The 23808-nt window shown below is 43.7% G+C and overlaps 2 protein-coding genes across 2 annotated transcripts in view; both read right to left on the reverse strand.

Annotated features, from left to right (window-relative positions):
- Window positions 1–23808, reverse strand: part of LOC143817849 (olfactory receptor 52P1-like) — a 58024-nt gene that overhangs the window by 25397 nt on the left and 8819 nt on the right. The gene's annotated exons all lie outside the window — the stretch shown is intronic.
- Window positions 4840–5859, reverse strand: LOC143817850 (olfactory receptor 52E8-like). The gene has a single exon (XM_077299314.1). It carries the CDS (start codon window positions 5857–5859, stop codon window positions 4840–4842), a length of 1020 nt encoding a protein of 339 aa, XP_077155429.1.

Below are 23808 nucleotides of genomic sequence, written 5' to 3' on the forward strand. Positions count from 1 at the left end.
TTTCCTTTCTTTAGGGGTAGTTAGCTTTTAGGCTGTGAAGAGGCGTCTAGGCAGAGTCAGGCACGCTCCACGGCTATTTCTAGTTGTGTTGATAGGAGTAGGGTTTGCGGTCAGCAGAGTTCCCATTTCCCCAGAGCTCGTCCCGATTCCATGTTTAACTATCAGGTCATTCCTGGTGCACCTAACCACCAGGTCCATAACAGGGTGAGTGTCATAGGCACGGATTTGAGGTGGGCAAGATTTTGGGTGTTTATATTGGGTTGGGAGTGATAGGAGGGGGTAGTAATAGGAGGTATGAGCTGTGGGGGCCCAGGGTTGGGAGATATGTTGCCAGCAGAGAGAGACAGAGCAGGTGGGAGAAGGAGAGTGGGCGGCTTGTTTTGTGTTTTATTAGGAGAGATCTGAGGTTGAGGAGCAGGTCAGCAGAGGAGGTCAGGTGGGGAGGCAGGAGGGAAGGCGAGATTATTACTTGGTTAGGGGGTGATGGGGTTGGAGGATAGCGAAGGAGAGTGAGGAGTAGAGGAGCCAAGACTGTTAGAGCGTATGTCTGCATGATGAGAATAAGTGTGGCGGAAAGGGAAAGAAATTTAGTACAGTTATTAACAGTGGTTAGTCTTACCTTCTGTTCACTTCTGGCTCATTTCTGGCATATTTCTGCTATAATATTTTCTGTTATCCTTTTAGAGACATCCTTCTAGAGACAGACCAAGGTCCAGACAGACCTGTGTCTCAGAATTTATAACAGGCTAAGTGCACATGCAATAGGCCAGGTGTGATCAGGAGGGAGGGGCAGCAGGGAGACTGGTCACAGACACAGGAGGGGATTAACTAGAAGTCAGAAGGGAAAATGCAAGGGGAAATAGATCCAAATGGAAAGATAAAGCCAAACTGTGTATTGGAATCAAGGAATTAAAATGAGAAAACTTGCAGGGGAAAAAAAAAAAATCATAGCAGCAAGCAGACATACCAGGAAGGAATAGCAAGGTGAGGAAGATCAGGAAAGTTGGGTGATGGTGATGGGATTGGGGTAGCAGCCAGCGGACATACCTGAGGATGAAGCAGATAAGTTGTCAGATTGATAGCAATAACAAAGCATAGCAAAAATAAAAATAAAAATGAAGCATCTATAGCAGGGGGTTATTTTTCTGGCATATTTCTGCTATCATATTTGCTGTTATCCTTTTAGAGACATCCTTCTAGAGACAGACCAAGGTGTGGTCTATTATTCTGTATGGAGCAATATATGGGGCAATTATACTGTATGGAGCATTATATGGAGTCCATTATTCTGTATGGAGCACTATATGGGGCAATTATACCGTATGGAGGATTATATTGGGCCATTATTCTGTATGGAGCACTATGTGGTGCCCATAATACTGTACGGAGCAATATTTGGGGCCCAAGGAGCAGTATATGGGCCCTTTGTACTGTATGGAGCAATATATGGACCCATTATACTGTATGTAACAATATTTTGAGCCCAAGGAGCAGTATATGGGCCCATTGTACTGTATGAAGCTATCTTGTCTGACTACTCAGAGTAATGACTAAGTCCTTGATATCTGGACCTCACTGATGCATTATATGATGCTTCCATGTCTCCTCCTCCTCCTACTCGTAGATGACTGCACATGGCCATCTTGGTGGGTGCGACCTCCTTAGATGTGTAGAAACTTGCTGATCCCTTGCCATAGATATGGAGGTAGTAGGTACATTAATATTTGAGTGTTTTTCGGGCAATGATTTACATTTCTGTGGAACTTTCTTAGAAAAGCAAAAATTATTATAGATTTTAAATATGCAAATTGCCTCTTCTGAGAAAAAGAGGACTTAACTCTATAGCGCCACCTGTTGGAAGTAGCCACCTAGCCAAATCAGTTCTCATGCTTCGCACTGACGAGGGCCAACAGCCCGAAACACCGTGTCTGCGAATTGAGATACTGATTTGGCTTTTATCCTAAGTCATATTGCACGACTCGTTAAAGGGTTGATTGTGACTTGTAGGATCGCTACTTCCAACAGGTGGCGCTATAGAGTTAAGTCCTCTTTTTCTCAGAAGAGGCAATTTGCATATTTAATTTCCCAGAGGAGCGTTGCACGGCGAATAAGCCTCCTTACCTTGACAAGCCAGAGATGGTATGTCACTCTCCATAAGGAGAAACGTTACCTCTTAGACCCCAGTCCAGAGCCTCTCACCTAGCCAAATCAGTTCTCATGCTTCACACTGACGAGGGCCAACAGCCCGAAACACCGTGTCTGCGAATTGAGATACTGATTTGGCTTTTATCCTAAGTCATATTGCACGACTCGTTAAAGGGTTGATTGTGACTTGTAGGATCGCTACTTCCAACAGGTGGCGCTATAGAGTTAAGTCCTCTTTTTCTCAGAAGAGGCAATTTGCATATTTAATTTCCCAGAGGAGCATTGCACGGCGAATAAGCCTCCTTACCTTGACAAGCCAGATGGTATGTCACTCTCCATAAGGAGAAACGTTACCCCTTAGACCCCAGTATAGATTTTAATTAAGTTTTAATTTCAAGAAAATCCAAGATACAACTTATCACTAGGGTTGAGCGAAACGGATCGGACATTTTCAAAAATCGCCGACTTTCAGCAAAGTCGGGTTTCATGAAACCCGACCCGATCCCACTTTGGGATCGGCCATGTGGTCGGCGATCTTCACGCCAAAGTCGTGTTTCATATGACGCTTTCCCCGCCATTTTTCAGCCAATGAAGGAGTGTGGGCAGCGTGATGACATAGGTTCCGGCTTGCTTTCTGCGGCATCACAGGGGGTAAAACCACCTTATTACCGTTTGGGATGTAGTGATTTCCACAGTCCAACACAACCTTTGCTTTGCAGGGACGACGGAAGAGAGAGAGAGAGAGAGAGAGACTTTGCTCCCCCATTGACGTACATTGAGTTTTGTGTTTTGGTCGATCCCCGACTTTGCGCGATAATCAGACGATTTGACTCGACTCGACTTGACAAAGTCAGGTTTCGACTCGATCCTAAAAAAGTTAAAGTCGCTCAACCCTACTTATCACATTATATCATCATCATTGGAGGTGACATTTACACCACATATATTAGTATCTGCCTCCTTAGAATGTGTGGGGATTGTCAGTAGAGCTCACAATCTCATCCCCGTATCACGACTGTAGCATTTATGTTCTCTTTTGTCTACAGAGTATTACACGATATAATGAGCCCTTCAGTCTTATCTTTCTAATTAGAGATATTATTCACAATTGTATGCCCTGGTATGCTTTATGTCACCGATGTGACAAGTGCAAGAAGCCTATGGATCTTTTAATAGAATTTATGAGAATGGTTAGCCCATTATGGATTGTATGGGCGAAGGTAGATGGTCATGCCACCCTTCTCTCTTATCAGTAAGTGGAAAGAAGAGGTAGCAAGAAAAGAGTCCTCCTTTATAGAGTATAAAGTGGTATAGACATAGATCAAACCAAGAAGGGGCTCCTTCTTCCTTTTGGGATCCCCTCTGTAAAGTTTAGGCTTCCAGCTTGAGCCTCCCCAGAGTAAATGATTGTCATGAATAACCCTGGGCCTATAATTGAATATAAAAATAATCAACAAAGAAAATACTTGCGCATAAGTGAACATAACCAATGAGTGTCCCATCACTAATCTATCAAGATATGTGAATGTCCAGCTATGTCAAAACCCTTCCTACCTATTTGAGGGACAATAAACATGTCCCACAATTTTGTAATAATATAAACTAGCAAGATAATACCCTCTTGGGTCCTTGGATGTTACATTCATTTATTCGATTATTGAAAAAATAAACGATGTGACGCATCCTTCTACTTTCTCAATAAAATGGGTTCAATTCCTGGGGAACAAGTGCAATTTATTGGGGATTGTATATAATTTATTTCAACTCAGAATTATTTTAAATACTTTAAGTGGACTACTACATTCAATATTGGGGTACCGCGATGGGGGCCAGGTTCACACCTCGTTTTTCTAATTTGTTTGTGGATCACTGGGAAGACCAGAATATTTACCCTGGTGGTGTAGTATGTGCAAACCTAGTCCTCTGGTTCCGTTTTACAGACAATATTATATTTATTTAGTCAGAGGACCAAATGTCTCTTTTACAGATTTTTAATGAAATTAATAAAAATGACTTTTGTCTGAATTGACGCTTGCATTTAGCAAACCAGAAATTAATTTTTAGATTTATCTGTTTATATAGAGAAAGTAAAAATACCCACATGTCAATTAGCTATTAAAAATTCTCAAAAGGAAATTTATGAGGTTGCGGAGAGATTGTACAAAACGCGTAACTATAGTAAAGAAGCAAAAATATTAACTGCTAAATTTGTCCAATGCTACAATAGAAATATATTCCAAGATGCAAAACTATGTGCTGAAGAAATGGATTTTTAGTCTATCGATCTGTAGTTATATGGTGATGTTATTGGGCTGGCTGTGGATCGCACAGACAAAAAAGCTGAGTGAGCGCAGGCAGGTGGAGTGTTTCCCAATTTGGACTTTGTTCTATAACCTCATTATTTGTGGGATTCATATATACCTCGAGTCTACAGGACATAAGGTTTTATTTAAAGTGGGGGAGCATCACACAGCTATGGGTGTCTTCTATGCCTTGTATAGTAGACACAATTTCATTTTATTGGTGATTTATGCCATCCTGTGGATCACAGCTGTCATCAAACTGATCTCAGCACAGGAGACATTGTAAACAGTTGGCCCAAGAATCTCCATGTCTACTTTCAAGACAAAAGCTCAGTTTACATGTATCTAGCAAAGGTTCCTGGCTCTCAATAATACACAATTATGGAAGAGCTCAATTTTCTTCTGACGTCAGTCGGAGAACAAATGTTTTCTTCTTCTGGTCGTGCTTCGAGGAAAAGACTAGAGAGCCTCTCTTCTTCCAGGATCTCGTCAAGCTATTTCTGATTTCTTTGACTCCTAATCCATAGATAAAGGGATTTATTGTGGCGGGAATCATTAGGTAGATTGCATTAAACAGATTCTGGACATCATAAGAGATGAGTGACTGCATTCTGTACACGATGGAAGATACCAGAGCACAGGTATATAAGAACATGGCCACCAGCAGGTGCATCCCACAGGTGTTCAGGGCTTTGTGTCGAGCTTTACCAGATATAATCTTCATGGCCGTATAGAGGATGCTGGAGTAAGATAATAGGAGTAGACCAGAATCAAGAACAGTGATGAAGATCCTAACAAGCAGACCCACAATTTCCTGTTTGGTGGTGCTACCACAGGCCAGACTCAGTAGCCCCATGTTCTCACATACAAAATTCAGGATGATGTTGGACTTACAATATTGAACATAAGAAGCTAAAATGACCATTGGAGAAACAAAAAGAGCACTCCGCATGATCCCGAAAGTGACCAGGTAGATCAGGCTCTGATTAGTCATGATATCATTGTAACGTAGAGGCCGACAGATAGCCACAAACCTGTCCAGAGCCATTGACAGGATAACAGCAGATTCAAAAATAGCCATGAAATAAATATAGAACATCTGCATGAGGCAACCGGCCAGAGTGATCTCATTCATATTGAAGGCTAAGCCCAGGAGAAGTTTGGGTATGATGGAAGTTGTACATGAAATGTTGACAGAGAAGAGTATGGAGATGAGAATATACATGGGGGAATGGAGACTTCTTTCTACACAGATCCGGTAAATCAAGATAGAGTTTCCTGTCAAGATTGTGATGTACACAGAAAGAAATGGCATCACCAAAAACGTCCGGTAGACAACAATCCCTGGAAACCCAAACAGGAGAAACTCAGTGTGAGAGAAAAAATACTGACTTTGGTTGAACATGTTCATTCCTTGGTCATTAGAAAACTCAGTTATGGAAAGATTATATGAGAAGTATGGTTGAATGAGTCTATCCTTGGATCACTACAAAACTTAACTATCATGCCTTTGGAGGAAAGTCCATGTGAGTAGATGGTAAATATGATTCAACATGTTCATCCTCAGGTTATTAGGAAACTTAGTTATGATGCCTATTGAGGAAAGTAAATTATGAGCGAAAATAAGTGTGGAAGATAGTTGTGATAGTATCATAACCAGAAACATTAGTGGAGGTGAGTGACAATGGTAGTTCGATGTCTCATACGGTCATTCACGATGTTCAGATCTTCTCTCTTTGCTCGTGACCTTCATTTTTATTGATATCAAGCTGTATTCAATGATTGTCATGTCCTGATGTCCAATTGTCATCTTATCTCGTGATGAGCATGGATCAAGGATGCCTCCAAGTTCAAGAAGAAAACTTCAATCTTTGGTGAATGGCAATAATCCTTCAGAATAAAATTATAACATAATGTATCATTGGCAAACACTAGACGGTTGATGTTACCATTGGAGTGGTCTAATATAAAACCATTACATGCATGGTCAGATTGCTTGGAATGGTTACATTGATGGTGGAGGAGAGAAGCATGGGCAACCAAGGCACTGACTATCTAATCTCATTAGAAACTCTATCCAAAATGTACCACTAAGTACATATTTCCCCCAAATCATCTTTCTTAGGGTTCTCTCATAGCACACAACCAATACAAGATAAGTCATCTTACCATAATTTAAGCCCATGGCCAGTGACATGGGAGCTACAGTTGTGCTCAAAAGTTTACATCCCCAGGCAGAATTTTTGCTTTCTTGGCCTTTTTTCAGAGAATATGAATGACAACACCAAAACTTTTCCTCCACTCATGGTTAGTGGTTGGGTGAAGCCATTTATTGTCAGACTACTGTGTTTTCTCTTTATAAATCATAATGACAACCAAAACCATTCAAATGACCCCTACCCCCTTCCTACAGACTGGGACCATATTCTTTCAGTCGGAGTGACTGGGAAGTATACTGCTACATTGATTTGTCCGTCTTCATTGGTGAGACCAATCCAATTTCTATTCTTTGAGCACTGGTTCCCTTGAGCACTTTGTTTATGTTTGTGTCTTTTGTGGGGTGTCCAAAATATTTTAATCTCATGTTATTAAAAGTTATGTTTTAATATTGGATATCCTCCATAGCTGATTCTACTTGTTGATCCTGAGGGTTTTTATATGGTGTGGTTACTTCACATTATTGCTTTCTGCTGTGCATGTTATAAGGCCAAAATCTCCAGGGGATGTGAACTTTTGATCAGGGTCATTTGGATGTTTTGGGTTGTCATTATGATTTATAAAGAGAAAACACAGTAGTCTGACAATAAATGGCGTCACCCAACCACTAACCACGAGAGGAGAAAAGTTTTGTTGTTATCATTCATATTCTCTGAAAAAAAGGCCAAGAAAGCAAAAATTCTTCCGGGGTATGTAAACTTTTGAGCACAACTGTATACGTCTAGCCAGAAGAAACCCTACACATCCCATTGACATGAAACTCTGACCTGACCTTGCCAGAGGCTTCCACATGGGAATAAAAATGACAAATGTCATTGCATGGTGGTGATGTGTTTGTTACAGTGTATGAGGGGTCTTTGCCTGGAGGCCAGGGCAGGAGAGACCTTTGTGCTTCTCACAGTTTCTCTGTAACCAGATCGTCATCTCATCTGACCTGTAAACAGTTTGTACATTTAATGACTTTGAAGAGAAGGAACCCATGATGCATAAGCTGAGTTTCGGGAGCACGGACCCGTTGTGTCCAGGCGTGTAGAATCCAAAAGAAAATAATGTCCAGCTTCCCCGAATCCGTGGTCATGATTAAGGGAGCTTAGTCTCCAGAAACGCATTGAGATTCTTACCCATATGGTTTGTGCTAAAGTTTGTATCCTCCATGTTTAAGTTTGTGAATAAAGAAAACTTTTTTTTCACGGATTTGGTGAAGCTGGACATTTTTTTTCTCTTACATTTAATGACTGACTATTAATTTTCTTAGGTCTCCTATCATTAATGTACAGGTTGGTGCCTATATCTCTATGTTCCCATCCTCTTACCTTACTGTACAAGATTCTCCTGTTTGGCAGCTGCCATCAGTGATGTCGGTGATGGGGCAGCCGCTCTACATATTATATACTCCCGGGGCTCCTTGTGGATTTCCTCTGTCTCATTACCATCAATGTGGAAGTCTCCAGACACCCAAGAAGTGTAAACAGAGGTCCTTATTAGTGATGAGCGAATATACATCTTGCTTGGGTTTTCCAGAGCATGCTCGGGTGACCTCTAAGTATTTATGACTGCTTGGAGATTTAGTTCAGGATTCGGAGCTGTCACTGGAGAACATTGACTTTTTGTGCCGCCAAATATTTTCTATTGGGTTCAGGTCTGGAGACTGGCCAGGCCACTCCAGGACCTTGAAATGTTTCTCATGGAATGACTTCTTAGTTGCTCTGGCTGGGTGTTTTGGGTCATTGTCATGCTGGAAGACCCAGCCACGACCCGTCTTTAATGGTCTTACTGAGGAAAGAAGGTTGTTAGCCAAAATCTTGCAATACATGCGATACCCCATCCATCCTCCTTTCAATATGGTGCAGTCGTTCTGTCCCCTTTGCAGAAAAGCACCCCCAAAGTGTGAAGTTCCCCCACCATGCTTCACGGTTTGGATGGTGTTCTTGGAGTTGCACTCATCCTTCTTCTTCCTGCAAACTCGGCGAGTGGAGTTGATACCAAAAAGTTCTATTTTGGTTTCATCTGACCACATGACCTTCTCCCATGTCTCCTCTGGATCATCCAGATGATCATTGGCGAACGTCAAATGGGCCTGGACATGTGCTGGCGTGAGGAGGAGGACCTTGTGTGCTCTGCAGGATGATGGTTGGTGTGTGTTACTAACGGTAATGTTTGAGACTGTAATCCCAGCTCTCTTCAGGTCATTGACCAGGTCCTCTCATGTAGTTCTGGGCTGATTCCTGACCTATCTCAGAATCAGACCGAGGAAGATTGACAGTCTTCTTGTGTTTCTTCCATTTTCTAACAATTGTGGTAACAGTTGTTGCCTTCTCACCAAGCTGCCTGTCTATTGTCCTGTAGCCCATCTCAGACTTGTACAAGTCTACAATTTTGTCCCTCGTGTCCTTAGACAGCTCTTTCGTCTTGGCCATGGTGGAGAAGTTGGAGTGCGATTGCTTGTGTGGACAGGTGTCTTTTATACAGATAATAAGTTCGATCAGGTGCACTTAATACAGGTGATGGAATACCATTACTGCAATTAACTGCACTTCTAGTTTGCAGTGTATGAAGGATAAAAAATGCTGCTATTAATGGGCTGTTACTGCAGTATAACGCAGATCAATCAATTCACAGGCACACTACGTGACTATACAGGTCCAAAATCTCCTTATATATTACGCTGATTATGCCGGTCCAGTACCTCCCTATATGTTTCACACTGAGTATACTGGGCTAGTACCTCCTTATATATCACACTGACTACTGTATACAGGTTTTTAACCTCCCTATATATCACTCTGACTATATAGGTCCACCACCTCCCTATATGTAACACTGATTATGCCAGTATTGTACCTGCCTATCACTTGAATCTTTGGATAATTATTCACAGAGACTACCTCTCCCATTTAAATGTTCTTCAGCACTGCAGTAGTACACCATAATCAGACATAGGCTGTTTTCTGTTCCTCTGTGTAATGAGCTGTGCACTCTGACCTCCAATCCTTAAGCTGTAAGATCCATACATGGCCGCTGCTTTTCCTGCTCTCATTTTTATAGTGGCTGGATAGATGGTCCCCTTAATTGGCTGTGCTACACCAAGTGATATGCTAACTGCAAGGCATTATGGGAAAGCACAAAGGGCTGCTCCTAATGCCATTAACCCATTCTTTGGCTTATGCAATTTTCAGTAATGTGTGAAATGGAATGGGGTTTTTTTTTTGCGAATCGAATTGCAAATTGTTTGAATTCACCGTATCCCGAGAATTTCAGGGAATTCAACTCGCAGCTGATTTGCAGTAGATCGATCTGCTCATCTCTACTACTAGATTTCTGCATTAATGTGTAACAGTATCAATGTGGTGAATTATGCCACATGTGGCTGTCCAAAAATATATGTCGGACTCATGTCTCGCGAACTGCGGATCCATAAGCGAGAGCAAGTGAGGAACATTGCTGCGACCAGGACAGCGGCTGACATTACTGATCTGAAGCCAATTCCACGTCATTTTAGAATGCATCATCATGACTGTGACCCCAAATCCTTGCTAACCCTGACAGCTGAGGGTTGCAGCCTGGCTGGTTATAGAAAATATAGGGAAACCCATGCCAGATTTTTCATTTATTTATTTATAGTGCAGGTGGCGGGTGAGGAATACTCTCATCAGCCGCTCCTGCTGTCACTCTTATTAGAGGCAGCAGGTGTCAGATGATAGGAGTAATAGTCCCAAAAGCCACTGCCTGCTGTCATTGTTCTCACTTGAATACAACTCTCATCATTATCCCCTGCTTGTGCTGATCGCTGGCAGAGCAGGGGAGAATGATGAGAGTCATCTTCAATACCTGGCACCGGGGAACAGAGCTTACTGTACTGCTGCTTCCCTGGTGCCCATCATGCGATACTGATGCGGCACAAGGGCAGCACATAGTTGCCACGCATGTACCACACGTATTACACACACGAACACACGGACACTGACATCTCCGGGACTGATTTGACGTTAGTGCGAGCGCCGTGGGAAATTTTCCCACAGCACTAGGGATAATGTCAGATAGGTGAAGTGAGTTCATTGGCTGTGAACTCTCAGGACCTTTCTGAAGGCACCAGGAGTGTGAGAACTTTCTCACACTTGCGGTGATGTCAGACAGGTCATACCAGTTCACTGCAAGATACTTGGCAGCCATAGCAGATGCTGCTCGGTGTCTCTGCTGGATGACAGGCTGTATGGTCACATCATGCAAGCATACAGCCTGCCATCTAGATGTAGCAGAGTTAGACCCATCGTGGGACAAATTGATTATCATCTTCACTGTGGAAAGGAGAGGAATATGGCTGTTTTTTATATTTTAACTCTTTTGCAGAAGATAGTGGCATCAGGGGAATGGGCGAGGTTGTAAGTATGGTTTAATTAAGATTTATTAAAGGAATCTGTGTCATTCTTTCAATTAAAGGACTTTTTTCTGGGTGTGTGTGTTTTTAAATGATAAGACTATGGGGTTAGTAATGGGGGCATCTTATTGACGCCTCTCCTTTACTAACCTCGGGGCTTGATGTCACCTGACAATACAAAGGTGACATCAATGCCCCCAACCATCACCCCACTTGCCACCGCTACAGGGCAAGTGGGAATAGTGCGGCTAAGTGCCAGAATTGACTTATCTTAGAGATGCACCTTTTCTGGGGTGGCTGAGAGCTGATGTTTTTAGTCTGAGGGTGCCCTTTCCTAGGCTATTAATGTCAGCCCACAGATGTGTTGTGAAATTGGATTTTGGGCTCCCCCGGTGGCCACTGGTGGAATTGAACTGGTGTGCATCATCCCCTCTGTTCACCTGTTTCCATCAGGATGTGGGAGTCGCTATTTAGCCTTGCTCCTCTGTCACTTCCATGCCGGTCAACATTGTAATCAGAAGCCTTTCTGTGCATGTTCCTGCTGCTAGACAACTCCCAGCTAAGTTGGACTTTAGTCCTCGTTTGTTTTTGCATTTTGTTCCAGTTCACAGCTGTAGTTTCGTTTCTGTGTCTGGAAAGCTCTTGTGATCTGAAATTGCCACTCTGATGTTATGAGTTAATACTAGAGTCTTAAAGTAATTTCAGGATGGTATTTTGATAGGGTTTTCAGCTGACCATGAAAGTGCCCTTTCTGTCTTCCTGCTATCTAGTAAGCGGACCTCAATTTTGCTAAACCTATTTTCATACTACGTTTGTCATTTCATCTAAAATCACCGCCAATATATGTGGGGGCCTCTGTCTGCCTATCGGGGAAATTTCTCTAGAGCTGAGCCAGGACTATATTTTCCTCTGCCAGGATTAGTTAGTCCTCCGGCCGGCGCTGGGCGTCTAGGGATAAAAACGTAGGCAACGCTACCCGGCTACTGTTAGTTGTGCGGCAGGTTTAGTTCATGGTCAGTTTAGTTTCCATCCTTCCAAGAGCTAGTACTTATGTTTGCTGGGCTATGTTCTCTTGCCATTGAGAACCATAACAGTTTGACCGGCCAAAAAGGGTTAAATTAATTGACAGAGAAAGGAGAGAAAAGAGAAGTCTGCTGAAGATTTTTTTTTTTTTTTTTCCCCTTCCCTTCAGTTCTGAGTGTGCTTGTAATTGAATCTCTTGCAAGTCTGCCTATATTGCAGCCTTTCTCTCTCTCTCTCTCCTTCTAATCCTGGAATGGCTCTGTGTTCACCTGTTTAAAATGGATATTCAGAGTTTAGCTGCAGGTTTGAATAATCTCACCACGAAAGTTCAAAATTTACAAGATTTTGTTGTTCATGTTCCTATATCTGAACCTAGAATTCCTTTGCCTGAATTTTTCTCGGGGAATAGATCTTGCTTTCAAAATTTCAAAAATAATTGCAAGTTGTTTTTGTCCCTGAAATCTCGCTCTGCTGGAGATCCTGCTCAGCAGGTCAGGATTGTGATTTCCTTGCTCCGGGGCGACCCTCAGGATTGGGCTTTTGCATTGGCTCCAGGGGATCCTGCGTTGCTCAATGTGGATGCGTTTTTTCTGGCCTTGGGGTTGCTTTATGAGGAACCTCAGTTAGAGCTTCAGGCGGAAAAGGCCTTGATGTCCCTATCTCAGGGGCAAGACGAAGCTGAAATATACTGCCAGAAATTCCGTAAATGGTCTGTGCTTACTCAGTGGAATGAGTGCGCCCTGGCGGCGATTTTCAGAGAAGGTCTCTCTGATGCCATTAAGGATGTTATGGTGGGGTTCCCTGTGCCTGCGGGTCTGAATGAGTCCATGACAATGGCTATCCAGATCGATAGGCGTCTGCGGGAGCGCAAACCTGTGCACCATTTGGCGGTGTCTACTGAGAAGACGCCAGAGAATATGCAATGTGATAGAATTCTGTCCAGAAGCGAACGGCAGAATTTAAGACGAAAAAATGGGTTGTGCTTCTATTGCGGTGATTCAACTCATGTTATATCAGCATGCTCTAAGCGTACTAAGAAGCTTGATAAGTCTGTTTCAATTGGCACTTTACAGTCTAAGTTTATTCTATCTGTGACCCTGATTTGTTCTTTATCATCTATTACCGCGGATGCCTATGTCGACTCTGGCGCCGCTTTGAGTCTTATGGATTGGTCCTTTGCCAAACGCTGTGGGTATGATTTGGAGCCTCTTGAAACTCCTATACCCCTGAAGGGGATTGACTCCACCCCATTGGCTAGTAATAAACCACAATACTGGACACAAGTAACTATGCGGATTAATCCGGATCATCAGGAGATTATTCGCTTTCTTGTGCTGTATAACCTACATGATGTGTTGGTGCTTGGATTGCCATGGCTGCAATCTCATAACCCAGTCCTTGACTGGAAAGCTATGTCTGTGTTAAGCTGGGGATGTAAGGGGACGCATGGGGACGTACCTGTGGTTTCCATTTCATCATCTATTCCCTCTGAGATTCCTGAATTCTTGACTGAATATCGTGACGTTTTTGAAGAACCTAAGCTTGGTTCATTACCTCCGCACCGGGAGTGCGATTGTGCCATAGATTTGATTCCGGGTAGTAAATACCCTAAGGGTCGTTTATTTAATCTGTCTGTGCCTGAACATGCTGCTATGCGAGAATATATAAAGGAGTCCTTGGAAAAGGGACATATTCGTCCTTCGTCATCTCCCTTAGGAGCCGGTTTTTTCTTTGTGGCTAAGAAAGATGGCTCTTTGAGACCGTGTATTGATTATCGGCTTTTGAATAAAATCACGGTTAAATATCAATATCCGTTGCCACTGCTGACTGATTTGTTTGCTCGCATAAAGGGGGCCAAGTGGTTCTCTAAGATAGATCTCCGTGGGGCGTATAATTTGGTGCGAATTAAGCAGGGGGATGAGTGGAAGACCGCATTTAATACGCCCGAGGGCCACTTTGAGTATTTGGTGATGCCTTTTGGTCTTTCAAATGCCCCTTCAGTCTTTCAGTCCTTTATGCATGACATCTTCCGTGATTATTTGGATAAATTTATGATTGTGTATCTGGATGATATTTTGATTTTTTCGGATGACTGGGACTCTCATGTCCAGCAGGTCAGGAGGGTTTTTCAGGTTTTGCGGTCTAATTCCTTGTGTGTGAAGGGTTCTAAGTGCGTTTTTGGGGTTCAAAAGATTTCCTTTTTGGGATATATTTTTTCCCCCTCTTCCATCGAGATGGATCCTGTCAAGGTTCAGGCTATTTGTGATTGGACGCAACCCTCTTCTCTTAAGAGTCTTCAGAAATTTTTGGGCTTTGCTAACTTTTATCGTCGATTTATTGCTGGTTTTTCTGATGTTGTTAAACCATTGACTGATTTGACTAAGAAGGGTGCTGATGTTGCTGATTGGTCCCCTGCTGCTGTGGAGGCCTTTCGGGAGCTTAAGCGCCGCTTTTCTTCCGCCCCTGTGTTGCGTCAGCCTGATGTTGCTCTTCCTTTTCAGGTTGAGGTCGACGCTTCTGAAATCGGAGCTGGGGCAGTTTTGTCGCAGAGAAGTTCCGATTGTTCCGTGATGAGACCTTGTGCCTTTTTCTCGCGTAAATTTTCGCCCGCCGAGCGGAATTATGATGTTGGGAATCGGGAGCTTTTGGCCATGAAGTGGGCTTTTGAGGAGTGGCGTCATTGGCTTGAGGGGGCTAGACATCAGGTGGTGGTATTGACTGACCACAAAAATCTAATTTATCTTGAGTCCGCCAGACGCCTGAATCCTAGACAGGCGCGCTGGTCGTTGTTTTTCTCTCGGTTTAATTTTGTGGTGTCCTACCTGCCGGGTTCTAAGAATGTTAAGGCGGATGCCCTTTCTAGGAGTTTTGAGCCTGACTCCCCTGGTAACTCTGAACCTACAGGTATCCTTAAGGATGGAGTGATATTGTCTGCCATTTCTCCAGACCTGCGGCGGGCCTTGCAGGAGTTTCAGGCGGATAGACCTGATCGTTGCCCACCTGGTAGACTGTTTGTTCCTGATGATTGGACCAGTAAAGTCATTTCTGAGGTTCATTCTTCTGCGTTGACAGGTCATCCTGGAATCTTTGGTACCAGGGATTTGGTGGCAAGGTCCTTCTGGTGGCCTTCCCTGTCTCGAGATGTGCGAGGCTTTGTGCAGTCTTGTGACGTTTGTGCTCGGGCCAAGCCTTGTTGTTCTCGGGCTAGTGGATTGTTGTTGCCCTTGCCTATCCCGAAGAGGCCCTGGACGCACATCTCGATGGATTTTATTTCGGATCTTCCTGTTTCTCAGAAGATGTCTGTCATCTGGGTGGTGTGTGACCGTTTCTCTAAGATGGTCCATTTGGTTCCCCTGCCTAAGTTGCCTTCTTCTTCCGAGTTGGTTCCTCTGTTTTTTCAAAATGTGGTCCGTTTGCATGGTATTCCGGAGAATATCGTTTCTGACAGAGGAACCCAATTCGTGTCTAGATTTTGGCGAGCATTCTGTGCTAGGATGGGCATAGATTTGTCTTTCTCGTCTGCTTTCCATCCTCAGACAAATGGCCAGACCGAGCGGACGAATCAGACCTTGGAGACATATTTGAGGTGTTTTGTGTCTGCAGATCAGGATGATTGGGTTGCTTTTTTGCCTTTAGCGGAGTTTGCCCTCAATAATCGGGCCAGCTCTGCCACCTTGGTGTCTCCTTTTTTCTGTAATTCGGGGTTTCATCCTCGATTTTCTTCTGGTCAGGTGGAATCTTCGGATTGTCCTGGAGTGGATGCTGTGGTGGAGAGGTTGCATCAGATTTGGGGGCAGGTAGTGGACAATTTGAAGTTGTCCCAGGAGAAGACTCAGCTTTTTGCCAACCGCCGGCGTCGGGTTGGTCCTCGGCTTTGTGTTGGGGACTTGGTGTGGTTGTCTTCTCGTTTTGTCCCTATGAGGGTTTCTTCTCCTAAGTTTAAGCCTCGGTTCATCGGCCCGTACAAGATATTGGAGATTCTTAACCCTGTGTCCTTCCGTTTGGACCTCCCTGCATCTTTTTCTATTCATAATGTTTTTCATCGGTCATTGTTGCGCAGGTATGAGGTACCGGTTGTGCCTTCCGTTGAGCCTCCTGCTCCGGTGTTGGTTGAGGGCGAGTTGGAGTACGTTGTGGAAAAAATCTTGGACTCCCGTGTTTCCAGACGGAAACTCCAGTATCTGGTCAAATGGAAGGGATACGGTCAGGAGGATAATTCTTGGGTGACTGCCTCTGATGTTCATGCCTCCGATCTGGTCCGTGCCTTTCATAGGGCTCATCCTGATCGCCCTGGTGGTTCTGGTGAGGGTTCGGTGCCCCCTCCTTGAGGGGGGGGGGGGTACTGTTGTGAAATTGGATTTTGGGCTCCCCCGGTGGCCACTGGTGGAATTGAACTGGTGTGCATCATCCCCTCTGTTCACCTGTTTCCATCAGGATGTGGGAGTCGCTATTTAGCCTTGCTCCTCTGTCACTTCCATGCCGGTCAACATTGTAATCAGAAGCCTTTCTGTGCATGTTCCTGCTGCTAGACAACTCCCAGCTAAGTTGGACTTTAGTCCTCGTTTGTTTTTGCATTTTGTTCCAGTTCACAGCTGTAGTTTCGTTTCTGTGTCTGGAAAGCTCTTGTGATCTGAAATTGCCACTCTGATGTTATGAGTTAATACTAGAGTCTTAAAGTAATTTCAGGATGGTATTTTGATAGGGTTTTCAGCTGACCATGAAAGTGCCCTTTCTGTCTTCCTGCTATCTAGTAAGCGGACCTCAATTTTGCTAAACCTATTTTCATACTACGTTTGTCATTTCATCTAAAATCACCGCCAATATATGTGGGGGCCTCTGTCTGCCTATCGGGGAAATTTCTCTAGAGCTGAGCCAGGACTATATTTTCCTCTGCCAGGATTAGTTAGTCCTCCGGCCGGCGCTGGGCGTCTAGGGATAAAAACGTAGGCAACGCTACCCGGCTACTGTTAGTTGTGCGGCAGGTTTAGTTCATGGTCAGTTTAGTTTCCATCCTTCCAAGAGCTAGTACTTATGTTTGCTGGGCTATGTTCTCTTGCCATTGAGAACCATAACAGTTTGACCGGCCAAAAAGGGTTAAATTAATTGACAGAGAAAGGAGAGAAAAGAGAAGTCTGCTGAAGATTTTTTTTTTTTTTTCCCCTTCCCTTCAGTTCTGAGTGTGCTTGTAATTGAATCTCTTGCAAGTCTGCCTATATTGCAGCCTTTCTCTCTCTCTCTCTCCTTCTAATCCTGGAATGGCTCTGTGTTCACCTGTTTAAAATGGATATTCAGAGTTTAGCTGCAGGTTTGAATAATCTCACCACGAAAGTTCAAAATTTACAAGATTTTGTTGTTCATGTTCCTATATCTGAACCTAGAATTCCTTTGCCTGAATTTTTCTCGGGGAATAGATCTTGCTTTCAAAATTTCAAAAATAATTGCAAGTTGTTTTTGTCCCTGAAATCTCGCTCTGCTGGAGATCCTGCTCAGCAGGTCAGGATTGTGATTTCCTTGCTCCGGGGCGACCCTCAGGATTGGGCTTTTGCATTGGCTCCAGGGGATCCTGCGTTGCTCAATGTGGATGCGTTTTTTCTGGCCTTGGGGTTGCTTTATGAGGAACCTCAGTTAGAGCTTCAGGCGGAAAAGGCCTTGATGTCCCTATCTCAGGGGCAAGACGAAGCTGAAATATACTGCCAGAAATTCCGTAAATGGGCTGTGCTTACTCAGTGGAATGAGTGCGCCCTGGCGGCGAATTTCAGAGAGGGTCTCTCTGATGCCATTAAGGATGTTATGGTGGGGTTCCCTGTGCCTGCGGGTCTGAATGAGTCCATGACAATGGCTATCCAGATCGATAGGCGTCTGCGGGAGCGCAAACCTGTGCACCATTTGGCGGTGTCTACTGAGAAGACGCCAGAGAATATGCAATGTGATAGAATTCTGTCCAGAAGCGAACGGCAGAATTTAAGACGAAAAAATGGGTTGTGCTTCTATTGCGGTGATTCAACTCATGTTATATCAGCATGCTCTAAGCGTACTAAGAAGCTTGATAAGTCTGTTTCAATTGGCACTTTACAGTCTAAGTTTATTCTATCTGTGACCCTGATTTGTTCTTTATCATCTATTACCGCGGATGCCTATGTCGACTCTGGCGCCGCTTTGAGTCTTATGGATTGGTCCTTTGCCAAACGCTGTGGGTATGATTTGGAGCCTCTTGAAACTCCTATACCCCTGAAGGGGATTGACTCCACCCCATTGGCTAGTAATAAACCACAATACTGGACACAAGTAACTATGCGGATTAATCCGGATCATCAGGAGATTATTCGCTTTCTTGTGCTGTATAACCTACATGATGTGTTGGTGCTTGGATTGCCATGGCTGCAATCTCATAACCCAGTCCTTGACTGGAAAGCTATGTCTGTGTTAAGCTGGGGATGTAAGGGGACGCATGGGGATGTACCTGTGGTTTCCATTTCATCATCTATTCCCTCTGAGATTCCTGAATTCTTGACTGAATATCGTGACGTTTTTGAAGAACCTAAGCTTGGTTCATTACCTCCGCACCGGGAGTGCGATTGTGCCATAGATTTGATTCCGGGTAGTAAATACCCTAAGGGTCGTTTATTTAATCTGTCTGTGCCTGAACATGCTGCTATGCGAGAATATATAAAGGAGTCCTTGGAAAAGGGACATATTCGTCCTTCGTCATCTCCCTTAGGAGCCGGTTTTTTCTTTGTGGCTAAGAAAGATGGCTCTTTGAGACCGTGTATTGATTATCGGCTTTTGAATAAAATCACGGTTAAATATCAATATCCGTTGCCACTGCTGACTGATTTGTTTGCTCGCATAAAGGGGGCCAAGTGGTTCTCTAAGATTGACCTTCGTGGGGCGTATAATTTGGTGCGAATCAGGCAGGGGGATGAGTGGAAAACCGCATTTAATACGCCCGAGGGCCACTTTGAGTATTTGGTGATGCCTTTTGGTCTTTCAAATGCCCCTTCAGTCTTTCAGTCCTTTATGCATGACATCTTCCGTGATTATTTGGATAAATTTATGATTGTGTATCTGGATGATATTTTGATTTTTTCGGATGACTGGGACTCTCATGTCCAGCAGGTCAGGAGGGTTTTTCAGGTTTTGCGGTCTAATTCCTTGTGTGTGAAGGGTTCTAAGTGCGTTTTTGGGGTTCAAAAGATTTCCTTTTTGGGATATATTTTTTCCCCCTCTTCCATCGAGATGGATCCTGTCAAGGTTCAGGCTATTTGTGATTGGACGCAACCCTCTTCTCTTAAGAGTCTTCAGAAATTTTTGGGCTTTGCTAACTTTTATCGTCGATTTATTGCTGGTTTTTCTGATGTTGTTAAACCATTGACTGATTTGACTAAGAAGGGTGCTGATGTTGCTGATTGGTCCCCTGCTGCTGTGGAGGCCTTTCGGGAGCTTAAGCGCCGCTTTTCTTCCGCCCCTGTGTTGCGTCAGCCTGATGTTGCTCTTCCTTTTCAGGTTGAGGTCGACGCTTCTGAAATCGGAGCTGGGGCAGTTTTGTCGCAGAGAAGTTCCGATTGTTCCGTGATGAGACCTTGTGCCTTTTTCTCGCGTAAATTTTCGCCCGCCGAGCGGAATTATGATGTTGGGAATCGGGAGCTTTTGGCCATGAAGTGGGCTTTTGAGGAGTGGCGTCATTGGCTTGAGGGGGCTAGACATCAGGTGGTGGTATTGACTGACCACAAAAATCTAATTTATCTTGAGTCCGCCAGACGCCTGAATCCTAGACAGGCGCGCTGGTCGTTGTTTTTCTCTCGGTTTAATTTTGTGGTGTCCTACCTGCCGGGTTCTAAGAATGTTAAGGCGGATGCCCTTTCTAGGAGTTTTGAGCCTGACTCCCCTGGTAACTCTGAACCTACAGGTATCCTTAAGGATGGAGTGATATTGTCTGCCATTTCTCCAGACCTGCGGCGGGCCTTGCAGGAGTTTCAGGCGGATAGACCTGATCGTTGCCCACCTGGTAGACTGTTTGTTCCTGATGATTGGACCAGTAAAGTCATTTCTGAGGTTCATTCTTCTGCGTTGACAGGTCATCCTGGAATCTTTGGTACCAGGGATTTGGTGGCAAGGTCCTTCTGGTGGCCTTCCCTGTCTCGAGATGTGCGAGGCTTTGTGCAGTCTTGTGACGTTTGTGCTCGGGCCAAGCCTTGTTGTTCTCGGGCTAGTGGATTGTTGTTGCCCTTGCCTATCCCGAAGAGGCCCTGGACGCACATCTCGATGGATTTTATTTCGGATCTTCCTGTTTCTCAGAAGATGTCTGTCATCTGGGTGGTGTGTGACCGTTTCTCTAAGATGGTCCATTTGGTTCCCCTGCCTAAGTTGCCTTCTTCTTCCGAGTTGGTTCCTCTGTTTTTTCAAAATGTGGTCCGTTTGCATGGTATTCCGGAGAATATCGTTTCTGACAGAGGAACCCAATTCGTGTCTAGATTTTGGCGAGCATTCTGTGCTAGGATGGGCATAGATTTGTCTTTCTCGTCTGCTTTCCATCCTCAGACAAATGGCCAGACCGAGCGGACGAATCAGACCTTGGAGACATATTTGAGGTGTTTTGTGTCTGCAGATCAGGATGATTGGGTTGCTTTTTTGCCTTTAGCGGAGTTTGCCCTCAATAATCGGGCCAGCTCTGCCACCTTGGTGTCTCCTTTTTTCTGTAATTCGGGGTTTCATCCTCGATTTTCTTCTGGTCAGGTGGAATCTTCGGATTGTCCTGGAGTGGATGCTGTGGTGGAGAGGTTGCATCAGATTTGGGGGCAGGTAGTGGACAATTTGAAGTTGTCCCAGGAGAAGACTCAGCTTTTTGCCAACCGCCGGCGTCGGGTTGGTCCTCGGCTTTGTGTTGGGGACTTGGTGTGGTTGTCTTCTCGTTTTGTCCCTATGAGGGTTTCTTCTCCTAAGTTTAAGCCTCGGTTCATCGGCCCGTACAAGATATTGGAGATTCTTAACCCTGTGTCCTTCCGTTTGGACCTCCCTGCATCTTTTTCTATTCATAATGTTTTTCATCGGTCATTGTTGCGCAGGTATGAGGTACCGGTTGTGCCTTCCGTTGAGCCTCCTGCTCCGGTGTTGGTTGAGGGCGAGTTGGAGTACGTTGTGGAAAAAATCTTGGACTCCCGTGTTTCCAGACGGAAACTCCAGTATCTGGTCAAATGGAAGGGATACGGTCAGGAGGATAATTCTTGGGTGACTGCCTCTGATGTTCATGCCTCCGATCTGGTCCGTGCCTTTCATAGGGCTCATCCTGATCGCCCTGGTGGTTCTGGTGAGGGTTCGGTGCCCCCTCCTTGAGGGGGGGGGGGTACTGTTGTGAAATTGGATTTTGGGCTCCCCCGGTGGCCACTGGTGGAATTGAACTGGTGTGCATCATCCCCTCTGTTCACCTGTTTCCATCAGGATGTGGGAGTCGCTATTTAACCTTGCTCCTCTGTCACTTTCATGCCGGTCAACATTGTAATCAGAAGCCTTTCTGTGCATGTTCCTGCTGCTAGACAACTCCCAGCTAAGTTGGACTTTAGTCCTCGTTTGTTTTTGCATTTTGTTCCAGTTCACAGCTGTAGTTTCGTTTCTGTGTCTGGAAAGCTCTTGTGATCTGAAATTGCCACTCTGATGTTATGAGTTAATACTAGAGTCTTAAAGTAATTTCAGGATGGTATTTTGATAGGGTTTTCAGCTGACCATGAAAGTGCCCTTTCTGTCTTCCTGCTATCTAGTAAGCGGACCTCAATTTTGCTAAACCTATTTTCATACTACGTTTGTCATTTCATCTAAAATCACCGCCAATATATGTGGGGGCCTCTGTCTGCCTATCGGGGAAATTTCTCTAGAGGTGAGCCAGGACTATATTTTCCTCTGCCAGGATTAGTTAGTCCTCCGGCCGGCGCTGGGCGTCTAGGGATAAAAACGTAGGCAACGCTACCCGGCTACCGTTAGTTGTGCGGCAGGTTTAGTTCATGGTCAGTTTAGTTTCCATCCTTCCAAGAGCTAGTACTTATGTTTGCTGGGCTATGTTCTCTTGCCATTGAGAACCATAACACAGATGTCTGTATAGCCTTGCTGGTTATTAGTTATAGGGGCACCCTATGTCATTTTTTGGGGGGTCCCCATTTTAATAGCCAGTAAAGGCTAATTATACAGCTGATATTAATAGCCTGGGAAGCTCCATGGGTATTACCCCCTTCCCAGGCTATAAACATTGGTCCCCAGCCATCAGCTTTCCCTCTGCTGGTTAATGAAATTATACGGGAGCTCACACCATTTTTTTAGAAAAATAATATTTTAATAACTACATGTACAGTAAGCTGCACACACTGTACTAATTGTATATGTCACTGCCAGCTATATATTTATCTATTTTGTGTGCATTTACTGTATGTAATCCATCTCTTCTATCCTGTCAGCTCCTGCCGTGATTTTACATTACACAGTTGCTGAATTGCTTGCTTTTCTTCTATCTATGTAAAATATATAAAATATGTGTGTCACAGACATATATATATATATATATATATATATATATATATATATATCTACCTATTCTATGTGTATTTACTGTATGTAATATGTCTATTCTATCCTGTCGGGTCCTGTGCACGGCAGATGAATTGCCGAATTTTCATCTGTCGCACGCTGTGAGTCAGAAAGGTATGCAGGCATCTTCTCCATGCTGTTCCCATTTAGTTTTAGCTCTTTCCCATTCATTTCAGCTTTTTTCTCAGGCCCCCAGACCTGTGTGTTGGGTCCAGCAGAAAAATATTCGGCTTTCCCATTGACTTGCATTGGATCTGTTATTCGTTAACTTACAAATACACGGATATTAGAAAGTACTTGGGTCGATTTTCCTGAATCCGAATATTTCACTATTCGCTCATCACTAGCTATATACCAACAAAACAAAATGGAATAGTCTATGGAGGAGCCTTAGAAAACTGATTAATGTTTTGCCACTTTTTTGAGGCTTTTATAGCAACGAAATGCACCCAAAATATGTAATGCCCTATGGGCAAGCAATATAAAACTGATCCATTTCAAACAAGTTTTTTGAGGGTTATATACCAACAAAATGTAATCCAAACCACAGAATACCCTATGGATGAGCAATATATTAACTATAATATTTTGAAAACATTTTTGGTGGGTTATATATCAACAAAATGTACCCAAGAACAGGTAATACTCTATGGCTGAGAAATGTAACCCAGCTAAATTTTTTACGTTTTTTTAGTGTTATATATCACAAAAATGTACCCCCAAACAGGAAATAGTGTATGGGTAAGAAATGTGAACAAACAAGCAACATTTTCAAACCCTTTTTTCTGCTGTTATGTACGACCAAAATGTGATTGAAAGTACATAATACTTTATGGATGAGTAATTTAATCCTGCACTATTTATCTATGCATTTTTTATGCTTTACATACCACCGTAATGAAACAATAACCATGTTAAACTGTATAGATTAGTCATTGAATAAATAAAAAAAGTTTGAAAACAAAATTTTTTGAAAGTGTAATTGATGTACTTATAAAGTCATAAAGGCTTTGCAGAAAGTGCAAAATCAGGCAGAAAATATAATTAATGTCATCAACAGACCCCTGAAAGGCAGCAAATAGTGGGACTCATTAAAATATTGAATACTGCAAACACATATGTGCTGCTTTCATCTGGTGGTGTGGAAAAGTGTGGGCTAATCCAGGCTTTGTTCAT

This window comes from Ranitomeya variabilis, chromosome 3 (genome assembly GCF_051348905.1).
Source record: "Ranitomeya variabilis isolate aRanVar5 chromosome 3, aRanVar5.hap1, whole genome shotgun sequence".
NCBI lineage: Eukaryota > Metazoa > Chordata > Amphibia > Anura > Dendrobatidae > Ranitomeya > Ranitomeya variabilis.

Bases quoted from the DNA above. Each gene is read 5' to 3' on its own strand.
- LOC143817850 (XM_077299314.1), bottom strand. From the start codon at position 5,859: ATGAACATGTTCAACCAAAGTCAGTATTTTTTCTCTCACACTGAGTTT.